This window comes from Nilaparvata lugens, chromosome X (assembly GCF_014356525.2).
Source record: "Nilaparvata lugens isolate BPH chromosome X, ASM1435652v1, whole genome shotgun sequence".
Classification (NCBI taxonomy): domain Eukaryota; kingdom Metazoa; phylum Arthropoda; class Insecta; order Hemiptera; family Delphacidae; genus Nilaparvata; species Nilaparvata lugens.
Genome location: NC_052518.1, coordinates 81717591 through 81731860, shown reverse-complemented (window position 1 = coordinate 81731860; position 14270 = coordinate 81717591). Strand labels below are relative to the sequence as shown.

Sequence of the window (14270 nt, the reverse complement as noted above, 5' to 3'; positions counted from 1 at the left end):
AAAGCAGTATTATTTCATGTATCACATGTTCAAGAGTTTTAAATTTTTGAAATTAGAATTAAGCAGATACCCTGCCCATTTCTTATTGGAAAAAACATATATTTTATAGTTAGGTATTCAAATTTTAATGATTCTAAATAGTGTACGGTAGGCCTAGTGTAATATAACAATAATTTGGTAAAGGTAACTTACAGTAGGTAGGGTACCGTACACAATTTCTTAATAAATTTATAAAATATTTTTCAAACAATAATTATTGTTAGTTAGCCTACAATTGGTTACCGTATGTACTGAGTTCATAGATCTCTTAAACTACCGTATGGTTATAGTATGATACATTCAAAAACAAAGCATAAAAGATAATTATTTCTCAGCTGATAACCATCAATTTATTAAAATAATATGCCGATTTTTGTAAAAACAAAATTAATTATACCCAAATGTAACAATAACATCAGTACCTATTCTATGGAAAATGATCCCAAAAAGTATTGTGGCTATATGATTTTTGTATTAATAGCATAAATATAATAATATTGCCTACATTTTAGCAAGCTTAATAACCTTGAACACACAGTAGCACAAAAGTCTGATAACTTTTAATCCCGATTATATGTCACGAAGAATCCTCTAATTGGTTCTCGTGGAATTTAATCATGGTTAAGATCTTTATTGGATTTTTGCGTATCCGGGCCTTAGCCTATGCCAACTTGGAAGACAACTGAATTAATATTGGTACCTCACGTCAGATAATACTTGGATGATCCAGACGTGGGTCCAGAGGGGCCCCGCTGGCTAGACGGATGAGGCGAGGGAAGGTAAATAATTATGTATTATTATATATAATAATAATATGGTATTTTATTAATACAACAAATTGATTAAAATACCTTTTATTCAATTATGATTAAAAAGGAATAATAAAATTATTAAAAATAATTCGACACGGCATGAAAATTTATTGTTGCCGGATTTTATCCTTAGAAGAAGAGGTTCTCATTTCCAGAATGTAAAATACACTACTTAAAAAGTGAAGAAAACATTATTTGTCTTATTATATTTTATGATTGAAAGCTTGCAGTTAACTAGAGGATGCCGGTAATTGTTTTGCGAAAACTGTCATAATCTTTCCTCTCCTATATTTATTAAAATTTGTCACCGTTCTCAACGAAATATAATTTTATCTAGCCTTAGATCTGACTTGGAAGTTGAATTTCAATGGATTATAGAAATAAAGTATATAAATGACACAGTGATCAATTGTAACAAATTTTAATAATTGAGATCATTATAGTGACAAGGTGAAGTTCTCAAACATACAAATAATAAAAATGTGTTCAAATTGAAACAAAGAATTGATACAAAGACTTCGCTAACAACCAAGTAGCGTGAAGTTAATTGAAGAATCTCTGACTTATTCTTCAGTTAAAACATTTAACTATATTAAGGAATAAATGAACAAAGGGAACTAAGTTTTCAAACATACAAATAATAACAAATGGATGAATTTATGGGTGAATAGAAACATACAGACTCTATTTAGGAATAAACCGGTGGGAAAACAGATAAATTTAAGAAACTCTGACTTATGCATTAAACGATATGAAATTTTCACTACATTAAGGAACAAGCCTATTAAAAGGCACCTAAGTTTTTAATTTACAAATAATAATATACTTTTTTCATATTGAATCAAAGAAATGGATGAGTCAAAACATGAGTGACTCTACCAAGGGAGAAGTGATGTGTAATAGATTCAAGAAACTCTGAATTATGATTTCAACGATTTGATAGGGATCAATATCTCAGGGAAAAGTTACAATAATTTTGAATAAGCTTATTACAACAATTCGAAGCACTACACTTAAACTAAACTTTCATTACTACACTAAACTTACACTACTACACCTATAGACGGTTAGAGCCGTAATATTATGGATCATGACTTAGATTAAAACTACTTTAGTTTAGAAGGAAACGAAAAACTAGAACTGTATTTAGCAAGTACCGTACCGGACGATTGTTGTTCTAGGTCAGCTCCCCAGATTCTAGTCTTTGTTTCTACTCGTCGTAAGCGAAGTTTTAGCAAGAGCACATATATAAAGAGCGTTTATAAAAATAGAGCCCTGTATCATTATCATTACATATTCTTATTCACAGTAGATTTTAATTTGAAGCTATTATCACCCTTAAGCTTCAAGCTTTGACATGATAATTAACACGAACAATACAAAAAACACAAGAACTCATGAACTTGATAATATTTCAAACTTGGTAGAGTATCATGAGAATAAAGTTGAACACAGTCGAGGGAACGAGTACAGCACCTCTCCCTGCAAAAATCACCAATAAATTCCATTATAATGATATCTCCTTCATTATTCAAGCGCAATATTCAAAATACCTACAGCTATTTCAGGAAAACATTCTTAACAAGGATTAGTATGAGATATAATACTACTATCGTTTGTAAAATGCTTTCGTATAAATAATGCTCTCAAAGGTAGGCTATATTATAGTATCAGTGCAATATACTGTATACTAAATGAATATATAGACAATTTAAAAATAAATTTCAATTTATAGTGTATAGGTAGAATTAGTTGATAGTGATTAGTATTATACTCAGCAAAATAATTCATTGTTTCCTTTTTCTTAATTAAAAATATGATGGTGCCCCAAACAGGACATTTCGATCTCGGGGTACTTGAATTTTTTTATAATTCTATTAATGTAGGTGAGTTATTGTGATTTCTTTGTACTTTGTAATTAAAATGTATTATTTTACATTTTTATAAATTGCAATATTGTTGTGATATATTCTTCTTTTCGTAATTTCTTATTATGTAAGGTATCAATTGGAGAAATAAATGAATTTATTTTTTTTCATTAGGGCTACTCTTGAATAGAAATAAAAATCCAAGTATACCCTTTTTTACATGTAAATAAACAATTTTAAAAAAGGGTGCTTAGATTTTTATTTCTATATGAATGTATTTATGCTAAAAATTGGTTCACTGGTAATGTATTAATTTTTGCAAGCTGCAAAAATCATAATGATAATTATTGTAATGAAAAATTATAAAGATAAGATAATTTGAAGCATGCATATTTAATATGGAGACAGTGTTGAAGAAAGTTAATAGAAAATAGTTCACAGGTTTCTAGAGAAATTAATTATACCATGTCTTGGTTGCAGCTTTGATTGTAGACGCAGATTGAGCAACAGGTTGAGTTCTCTTAGTGCAACAACAACAATAGCAATAGATTTGAGTAAGTTCGCCAATAAAGCAATGGGAAGTGTCGTGCTACTTTATAAAAATGATTTTTAAAACATATTCATACATACCGGTACCACTTCCTCCTCTTACAATATGTTCTGGATAGTTCGGGATGTATCTCATCTAACCACCAAGCATACTAGGATGGATGGGTTCACGAATGCTGTAAAAAAGGTAATAAACTAATTGAACGTAATGTATTTTAATAGACTTTCTCCATACATGATTGATGCAATAACTAGAAAATTATAGTTATAATTGATATAATAAAAGTTGATCATTTGAAAATATTTATAACTGATATCATTCGAGATGAATGAAAATATGCATGTATGCAGAGCTAATAATCAAACGAGAATACAAATTAATATGTTGTCAAAGATAATATTTGAAAAGTAGTATAATCATGATTATTCCTATTATAAAATATTATAGCACACAATATTATTGTGTATTGCAATAGTGATTGTATACTGGTTTTCTTTTTGCTAATAAAGATTTCATTTCATATTGAGTAGGGTAGGTACCTACTCTGCTATTGTGATGGTTAGAGTGTAACATTGAAGAACACTTCCAATAATGTATAATAATTATTATAAAATATAACTATTATATTATATTATTTTATTATCGGAAGGTTTTTCATGAATATTACTTTTGTAAATGAATGATTGTTTAAAATAAATAAACATATAGCTTGCTCGTATTTTATACAGCACCCAAACCTGAAGAATGAGTTAAGTGTTTTCTAACCAAAGAACAATTATTTTGCAATGTTTCAAATTCACTCTGCTTCGGATATTCTTGATTTATTTTTTCTATTGGATGGATCATCAACTGCTATTTATTTTCTAATATTTAAATTACCAATTTAAATGTATTTTTTCTAATGGCGATCACACATAATCTCTATGCTTGTGCGTGGATGATAAAAATGGAGTTTCACACATTTCGATGCGCATAAGCAATTTTGAACGTCCAACTTGAAAGATACACGCCCAAACGTGGCTATCAGGCGCACGAATATATTATCTCTACTTTATTTAAAAATTAACATCTTGATTGAGTTTTAGTGTTTAGTAGCCTACTTATTATTTAATTTTTTCATGGAAATATTATAGACCTTGGAACTACGTTTCAATCACATGCATGAAACTAAATGAACTAGTATCATCAATATACATGCTACATTATTAATTTTTCACTGTAATAGATGGTGGAAACAATCAAAATTGACTTACTTCAAAGATCTACTTGAAGTATGCTTCTACCTTAGTTCCTATTATGCAGTACGCACTAGACCATTCACTGTGTAGCCCATAATTATCATTGTAATATTCTCTCAACACTTATATTATACATTTTTTGCCTTAAAAAATAAATTTAAAAAATATTAAATTGAAGCCAATTATTGTGACTCAATTTCAATTGGTGGCAGATCTGGCAAAAACATTGTCTCATTTTTGGTTGGTGGGGACATCCCCATATCCCCCCTGGATATGAATCTGGTTTATAGCCTATTTTAATGTGTACAAGGAATTTGAGATATGAATCAGGATACCCTGGTACCCTGGATATATGAATCTGGTTGAGCCTATTTTAATGTGTACAAGGAATTGGAAGGAATAGAAAGTTTTGAACATGTTATCATTATTTGGTAGACTCAACATCAATAGCCTATTATTATCATTTATTGTTGAACGTTCTATGTGGATGATGGATAGACTACAAGATGATATTCTGAACAAGTAACTTACACAGGTTGAGGTGGATTGATGTTATCTCTAATGTACTCGCTTATCAGTCCCATAAAACAATAGGTCAATGCAACCCAACATACAGATTTCAACGTTCCAAAGAGATACACGACAAATGATGGGGTGTGATCCAACACAGATTCTGGGATGAAAATCGTCATGGTTGAATCCAAAAGCTACAATAAATCATCAACAACATATTTTCATCAATGATAATTTTCTTGTTACAAAAATTAGAAGAAATATGTAGAAGTATCATTGAGATTAGGAGTAGCAATTATAAAGGATATTCAGAGCTGACTGGATACTCTAGTAATGAGTTTCAAACTGGGCTTGATGATAGATGGGTGGACCTATATGGGCCTCTGGGCCTAATCGAGCCTCCATGGTCTCAGAGGATATAGAGTAGTTTATAAGTTTAAATTTCCCGGTATGAATATTTTAATGAAAAAATAATCTACTAAAACACAGGTTGCTGAATGTCCTCAAAAGAAACCACAGTGTAGACTACCTATCAATGTATGTTGAAAGTGAATTAATAAGAAGCATCTTCGATGAAGATACAGAATAATATAGAGCTTCGAATGAGAATAATGAAATGACTTTAGCATTTCGCAAAACATACATTTCATCTAAAGAATCTGAGGTAAATAGAAAACAATATACTACGATATTTGATCATTTCTACATTCATCTGCTTCAGCCACCTCAATATTGCAAATTTGCTCACTTTATGTACGGTACAACTAAAATTGATAGCTAATAATTATAGAGATTCTTTTGAAAATTTTTAGAAATTTCTGATAAATGTTTTCTAAAAATTACATCGATTGAAATTTCTAAATAATACACATTAGAAACAAAAGAGCTGAACTCAAAATCTCTGAACAATTTAAATTCACATACATAATATGTATGAAAACACCTAAAAACATCCTAAATGAAAAGACCCACATGAAATCCTCAATCTTCTCAACTGAATCACCAAATCTTCTGCCGCCGCTATCACTGCTAAATAACACATTAATACCATGATGAAACATATTATGGAAGTGTTGAAGGAGGACAACATGTCCGAAATTCTACATAAAATTAGACTGCTATGTCATTAAAAATGTTCCAATTAATTCATTTTTTCCCTCCAGTTCAATCTTCTACATTCTATTAAGTTGAAAGCTAAAATATATAAATTATTTTGTAAAAGGCTTATTACGAATATGTGACACTGTAGCTTAGACTCTTATTTGGCATATAGGAATAATATAATAATCAAATTTTCAGTAGATAAAAACGTGCTATAATGTATTATATTTTTATAACTCCAGAAGCATATTCCACACTTCTTTATCTAATTGTTATTTGATTGTGCCTCAAATCAGTTGAACAGTCTAACTAGCTCTTTATCCGGCTCTAGTTTTAAATAATACTAGTACAAGCCGGAGCGCATTCGAATATTCTACATTTTCTTTCAACCAACGTAGTTTTTCATAATAGCCTACAAATAAATACTCCACTAATGGGAATGCTAGCGTTTGACGCAAATCACAAGTAAATTAATTACTATAAGCTTCAGTTGCTGGTTGCTGTCATTAGTTTTTTCCGAATATATTATAAGTTAAATTAGAAAAACAATATAAAAACTTGCAGTACCCTTTTATTAAAAACTTTAAAATATTTTAACGACTAGTTTCGACTATTTGTCATTTTCAAGTCAAAATGTATAAATAAACAAGTTGATACTAGATGATATGAACATATGCTTAATTAATTTATTTCTTATTCATTATTTTTGGCCAAAATGACCAATGGTCGAAACTAGTCGTTAAAATATTTTAAAGTTTCCAATAAAAGGGTACTGCAAGTTTTTATATTGTTTTTATTAATTTGAATAAAGTAGCCCATAAAAGTGAAGTGATTTTATTATAAGTTAAATTAGAATGATTAGGCAATTTACCTGACTCATATGGTCGTAACCGTAGTAACCGTAGTACGACAGCATAATTATAATTCTAAATAAAATGTCCATATCCAACATGATGTGCATGATCGATGAGCAGCTAAAAGCCTGGAAAATATTTCTACAATTAAATCTTGAATTGAATCTTAAGGGCTACTTTTTAAAATAGAAATAGAATAAACACTTCCTTGGCACCTTGTTTCACCAATTGCCAAACCATCTTGTTGTTTAAAAATATTTCTATTACATTCAAAGTAGTTTTGAAATATTGAGAATAAAATCCTGAAAAAGAGGAACGAATATTTGAATGTCTCATTGGATGTCTGCCTGAAACTATTAGGAGTTATTTTTCTGTAATTATCTGAATTCCATTCAATCAATCTTTATTCAAAAAAATAAACAATCAAATACATCCTAAAAAGCAATAAATACAATATTGTTTCCTAATTTCTATTATGTGTTCCCTATAGGCTACCCTGTGTAGGGACACTTGAATATAATATAATACGCATTTGGTACACAATGGTATTCAATTATTATGTTCTTCATGATATAATATTTGAATTTGTATATTATTATTTTATTATCTTTCATAATTATTTATTATTATTTTATATTTCATTATTTCATTATCCAACATAATAATTGAATACCATTCACATTTCATTCCATTATAATACTTTTATTACCTTTTTGCACACAAAATTTTAAAAGAGAAAGATGTGTGTTGGTATGTGTGAGTGGATGTAGCATGACCTCCTACTTACATACAAATTAAGAATAACTTAGCAATTGAGGGATTAGCATTATACTCAACTGGTATTGAGAGGAACTAATTGTATCGAAGATTTTATCTTTATTTCACTGAGTTTGTTCAAGTAGATTATTTCAATTATTGTATTGTGTTTTTTGTCAAAATGAGAATGATTTGATTTATGCAAGTTTTTGTCAGTATCAAAATGATGATTTGGTTCATTTCAATCTATTCCATTGGAATTTTTTAAATTTTGTCTCAGAATATTATTGGTTGAGTAACCAATATCAATGGTTCCAGTTATTGGAATGGATGTGTACATGCGTTGGCTACATCAAATGACAAGACAATTGCATTTTTTGGTAGTTGTAGTATATGTCTTTTATATGTTGCACTTATTGATAGCTATTTTATATGCAATAATTTCTGCCAAAATTTGTTTTTGTTTCAATTTGTTATTAAATAATTAACATAAATTTTATGCTGGAGCATTACGATAATTCAAGATTGCTCTTATTGGAACTCCTGATTTTTGTATTTTTGGTTGACATCTGAATTTCGGTATTGATGGATTGATCATTTTCATTTTAAATTGTTGTGCTTTTGATATTGTAAGTCGCTTTGATCGTATGTTGTTAATGTTTTTTTACTGAATTCTTTAGTTGTATCTTTTGCTATTGCCATAGAATTATTGCTTTGGAGTGTCATAGTATTGCATTTATGAATAATTGAATTTCATTCATTTTTGATTTTACTGAGGATTCCAGTTCTACCAATTGTTGTTCCATGATATTCTTCTAGTGATTCAAATTCATGTTATATTTCAACCCTCAAATACTGGCGCGGTTTTTTTGTGACACTACTACTGGCGCGGGGATCCGGTAGACCCCCCCCCCATTAATGTTTTTCTTTAATAGCATTTATAAAAACATTTTCCTCATAGAAGGTTGGCTATCTCAAACTTCGGATAGTTTCACTATTACTGGAATGTGAATATACAGTATACTGGAATTATCAATATTCATTGTATATTATTGGAAATCTGGCCAATTTGGGAGGAAAACGTAGCGTTTTTGTTTGTGGGAAAGAAATTAAAAATAATAAAATAAAAGTTGTTAAACTGAAGATCCTTACTTGAAAACAATGAAAATAAGTATTATCATGATATATTGTTTATTATATTCACCTATATTTACAGGAATATTGACTATGTATAATGATATGCTAATTTCCGGTGCTGATCAAAATACTCATTGATAACCTCCTGGAATTCGATTGTTATCATTATATAATCATATATACAATATATATTATAATAACTATTATAATCATAGTTATATAAATTGTTAATAGGAATTATACTCGTACTCTTCTAGTACTTTTTTACATGATCACAACTAGTTTCGAGCACTCCTTATTATTGCCATTTTCAAGTTTCAAAATGAATGATTGTTTTTCAGAGAACAAATATTTTATCGTCTTTAGTAGTTGGCTCATTTTATTTTTTTAATTTCAAATACTGGGCACTTTCTCTTACTATATATACAAAGCCTTAAAGGTCTATCTATCTAGCTATTAAATCATCAAGATATTCTCTGAATTTATGATAAATTTTCAGTGGAATATGTCTTCCGTAACTTGCATGTGAAATTGCATCTCCCCTTAGTTGAAATATTTATCCAGGAAACAACTAAAGCCAGAAAAATATCTTTGTTTGCATTAAATAAATTCTATTCAACTTCTACAATTTTATTATCACTCTTTTTTGTAAATCTCAACTACTCTCTTTTAATTGAACATGAGACTGAGAATTAGAATTTCACTTCCTTTGATTAGTCGATCAACTAGTGTTAATAGCAAGGGCTACCTACTTTCATAAATAAAAATAGAATGGAAGTAGTACCCTTTCTTTCAATGAACACTTTATACTTCTTAAGGTAATAATGTTTATATAAAAGAAAGGATTCAAGCAGCTAATAGGGCCTACTATGCCAATGTTAGATTATTTAAAAGTAAGTTGGTCGGCAGGAGCACCTAGATAACAATATATAAAACATTGGTCCGTCCAGTGGCAACATATGCGGCAGAAACTTGGGTGATGAATATGGCTGACGAAAATGCGTTAAAAATCTTTGAAAGATCCATACTAAGAAGAATTTACGGTCCTGTTCAGGTTAATGAGCAGCAATGGCGAATAAGAAAAAATGAGGAAATAGAAGCATTAATAAAAGGAGAAAATATAGTACGCTTCATTAAAGCCCAAAGAATAAGGTGGTTGGGGCATGTGATGAGGATGAGTGAGGCTAGAATGCCGAAAATAGTTTTTAATAGCAAGTTGCACAGCAGAAGAAAGAAAGGTAGGCCAAGGAACAGGTGGGTGGACCAAGTGATGGATGACCTGAGAAAGATGGGGGTAAGAGGATGGAAGGAAAGAGCCATGAACAGGGAAGAATGGAGGTGTGTTGTGAAGGAGGCCAGAGCTCACCTAGGGCTGTAGCGCCGGATAAAGAAGAAGAATAATAGCATAAAGTTTACTGTTTTATAAAAAGAGGTGAAAGGTGTTTGTTCAGAAAAGTTCACTATTCCCATTCCATTATTATTTTTACAAATCTATATATTGCCAAGTATGAGTAATATTGTGCAATGATGGTGATGAAATGATGAGGGTTAGTTTGAGGAGAGGAATTTGGCTGCACGAAAACAATCTTGCATAATGTGCAACGACTCATTCGAAATGGGATAATTTTATACCAAGAGAGGAATAACAATCTAAAGAGTAATTCAACGATTTTGAGATTAATTGATTATTGGCATCATATTACATTCTCTTAAATAATATTATTACGTTGTGGTCACATAAAAGTAAAACATTCGTAGCATGCAAGATAAACAGTCATTTAAGCACCCTGCATACAAAGAAAATATTGTTATCAACTAGGCCTGGCAATTAGGGTGCTAGGGACTTTGTAACCAATACTTTTTGGGACTAAAGGGCTCTCTTATAAGAGGATGACTCTTCGCAGGTAGAATCAGGTTTCTCCAAACAGGTGGTTGGACATTGTTCTTAAACACAACGGCATTGAATTAGCAAGTCAGTCGCAGGCCTCTATTTACCTAAATATAATATTTATTCAATATACTGTTTATATTTATTCATGCAGATTTCAAAGTTGAATTATTATTTCCGTTACTAATATGGACGAGAAGCCTTCAGAAGATTTCCGTTATAAAAATAGATATAATATGTATAAGATTGTTCATCCACTCAGTACTCAGAACTATTTCTGAAAATGGAATAATGAATTTACTAATCACCACGCAGGTAGGGACCCCAGACCCTCGACAACAGACACTCTTCCCTTGTTTTAATATAGGTACCGAACCGGATCAATGAATTATCATGGATTGAATGAATACATCTGAATATTATATCATATATTTATACATAATATTGTATATAATGACATGAGAGTACATCAGTAGGCCTATACATCAAGAACCTTCTCATTCAAGCACGCAATCATAACAATATTCTAGTGAAAGTAGTACTCGGTTGGCCGATAGATTCGCTGCAGGCTACTCAGTTTATTCTCACTAGTTCCACTGAGATCATCAATTCACCTACAGCCTTAAACAAATTGATTATTAAAGAATAAATAAACAGTGTTGTAAGTTGAAATGGCATAGGAGTGTATGGATGGAGTGATTCTCATTCTCTCAGGGAGTAAGAAAGAACGTGATAGAGTTATTAGACTAAGAGAGAGGAAGAGAGAGAGAGAGAGAGAGAGAGTGAGAGAGTGAGAGAGCGTGAGAGAGTGTGTGAGAGTGATTGAGTGCTTTAATTTACAGATTGATTGATAAAGCACTCAATCTCTCTTTCTCTCTCTCTCAGAGACATAGAATAAGAGTGAGAGAGAGTGAGTGAGAAAAGAATAGTATTAAGCGAAAGTGTGAAAGGTTTGTATAAGTTAGTTAAATATTATTTGGCAGAGATGGTGTCGGACTGAATAGCAAACGCTAAACCAATAAAGGACAAGCGTTGCCTTTTAATTTTTGTCTAAAATTCAATTCTAAATAGCCTACAATATTATAAGTATGTGACTGTGGGGCGATGGAGCAGACAGTGCACCACATTATATTTGAGTGTGAGAGACGTGCCTACCTGGGCGAGGCTAACGACTTCACTGTAGCCAGTCCCCAGGCAATACAGTACGTTTCAACCCTTGACGTGCACTTATAGTGTGAAATTTTAAAAATTTGACAAAAAATGCCATACGCTAAATAATAGCATTAAGATATCAATATAAAGTAGTGTACATTTTAGGATGGGTCTAATTTATATTTTGCATGATTCGTTTTCATCGAGTCTAGTCATGAAACAATAAAATATCAACTCGACAGCCGACAGTCCTATTGTTAATGAATTCGTAGATTTCTCTGTATGAGGCTCATAAATTTTACTAGTACCTACAGTAATGTAGAAGATAAAGAACATACTGGAAGATTCAAAGATACTAGAAAATACTGGAAGATACTAGAAAATACGGTAGGCCTACAGCGAATTAGGTAGTTTTCTTGCGATAAGTTGAGCTGACACGCCATAACTGAGTGCCGGTTGCACAAAAGCCGGTTAATTATTAAACGTGATTAAGTCAACGAGAACCAATCAGAAAAGCCGTCTTATCAAAAAGGCCTTCTCTGATTGGTTCTCGTGAAATTAATCACGGTTAAAGTTTAACCGGCTTTTGTGCAACCGGGCCTATGGCGTTTCTATAAAGTCGACAAGCATTTACTTTCTATTTACAATGATAAGATCAGTTGTGTCGATGATAAATAGCTTACCTACTTATATCTTTGAATATTTCTCATATTATCCAAAATCTATATCGAATAATCAAGAATTCATATTTTCTGTTAAAGCTACAATAAATTATTTCAATTTTTCATGCCATATGTTTGAACTAATCTAATAAATTCTACTTACAAAGAAGCCAGCTTCAAATATCCGTTTGTCCTCTTGAACTCTTTCATTTGAGAAAAAATTTGCAGTAAATACTGCCACGGAAATGAAAAAATACTTGTATTTTATTGAGAATTTGAAAAATGGGTGCATTTTTCTTCTCAAAGTGTCGAAATAAAATGTGAACCTAAAATGTCGAGTGATAAACTGGACCTGAAGCTTCGTGTTCGGGAACTGTTGATCGAGATCGCGCCAAATATGACGAGAAAAAGACGTCTTTTAGGTTAAATCACAATCTTATTGAAATTTTGAATGAATTAAATTAATATATAGTATATTCTTAATTTTAGCTGATTTCAAGTAAAGTTCAATGAATCAAGAATATTATTTATAAATTAACAAGGGCTGGAAAATGGAGGGAATTATTATTAATTATTCTTAATACACGCAAAAGGCGACGTTAGGCCAAATTTATTCCTTGGACGCGCAGCTATGAGCAGGCTTGTCGAGACGCAACGTCTAAGCCGCGTCCACACTATGCCGATCGACACCATCGACAATGTCGAACAAGTCTGACACGTCCATTGTCTAGACATTGTTGAGCGCTGTCGAGTCGAGTCGAACGCAACCCGAATCAGGTCGGTCCGGATCAAAGACAGTCGAGTCGAAGGCACCAGTGTGGACGTGTCGATCTTGTCACTGCCGTTTAAAAAAATAGAATAGTGCTATACTGTTGTTCAAGTGCTTACATTTTTATTGAAAATGAATCATTTTCAAAAGATTTTCAAAATCGGAACTTTTCATTCTAAAAAAGTTTTTAAAGCCCGCGTCACATCTATATTCTAGATTTAATTCGTCAACCTCATCCAGCAATAAATCTTCCATAAATTCCTCTGTACTATACTTTTTTCTGCCTCAAACAAGGCTAGGCCGTACCAAAAATCTCCGCGGGCGACGATCTTTTTGGCTTCCCAAGATGGCAATAAGAATTGCAGCAGAAGCCGCTGCTCCAGCATCTTCATCATCACTCATTTTATATAAAAACTCGATTTATATTTAAAATAAAACACTCGATTAAATATAAAACACTCGATTATGTAAGAAAATTTATGATGGTTGTCGGTCGACTCGTCCACATGTACTACTGAGGCGATTTTGTCGAGTTGACACAGTCGAAGGTGTCGAGCGACTCTATCGATCGACCGGGTCGACAGAGTCGATTGACATAGTGTGGACGCGGCTTAAAGCCGCCACGGCCGTCACGGCTAGAGCACATAACCTATAAATTCATTAGAAGCTATGACTCATTGAACTTTTATGTTGTAGGAGCGTTAGATTAGATTGGAGTTCTTCATTTACTTATGTATGTTATAATATTTACTGGCTTATACGCTAATTTACATTGAATGACAGTATTGAAAATATTATTCAACGAATTTTACAAAGTATGAAAAATTAATCAATTATAATAAAGATTGAATGCAATTTGAATAATGATAATATAATATTGTGATGTACGGTAACTTCATAAATTGGCGGTGTTTCAACAAATAATTGTCGA

At 31.5% G+C, this 14270-nt stretch overlaps 1 protein-coding gene across 2 annotated transcripts; it reads right to left on the bottom strand.

The window, feature by feature from the left end:
• Positions 1–952: 952 nt before the first annotated feature.
• On the bottom strand, positions 953–13803 carry LOC111049549. 2 transcript variants are annotated; one of them, XM_039441716.1, is made up of 5 exons: positions 13646–13803; positions 6993–7103; positions 5039–5214; positions 3350–3444; positions 953–2333 (listed from the first exon to the last, which is right to left on the bottom strand). In XM_039441716.1, exons 1-4 carry the CDS (start codon positions 13739–13741, stop codon positions 3405–3407), a joined length of 423 nt encoding a protein of 140 aa, XP_039297650.1. In that variant the 5' UTR covers positions 13742–13803; the 3' UTR covers positions 953–2333; positions 3350–3404. The 2 variants fall into 2 exon arrangements, with proteins under 2 accessions (XP_039297650.1, XP_022191337.2); XM_022335645.2 differs by lacking the exon at positions 13646–13803 and adding an exon at positions 12734–13630.
• Between the last annotated feature and the right edge of the window lie 467 nt (positions 13804–14270).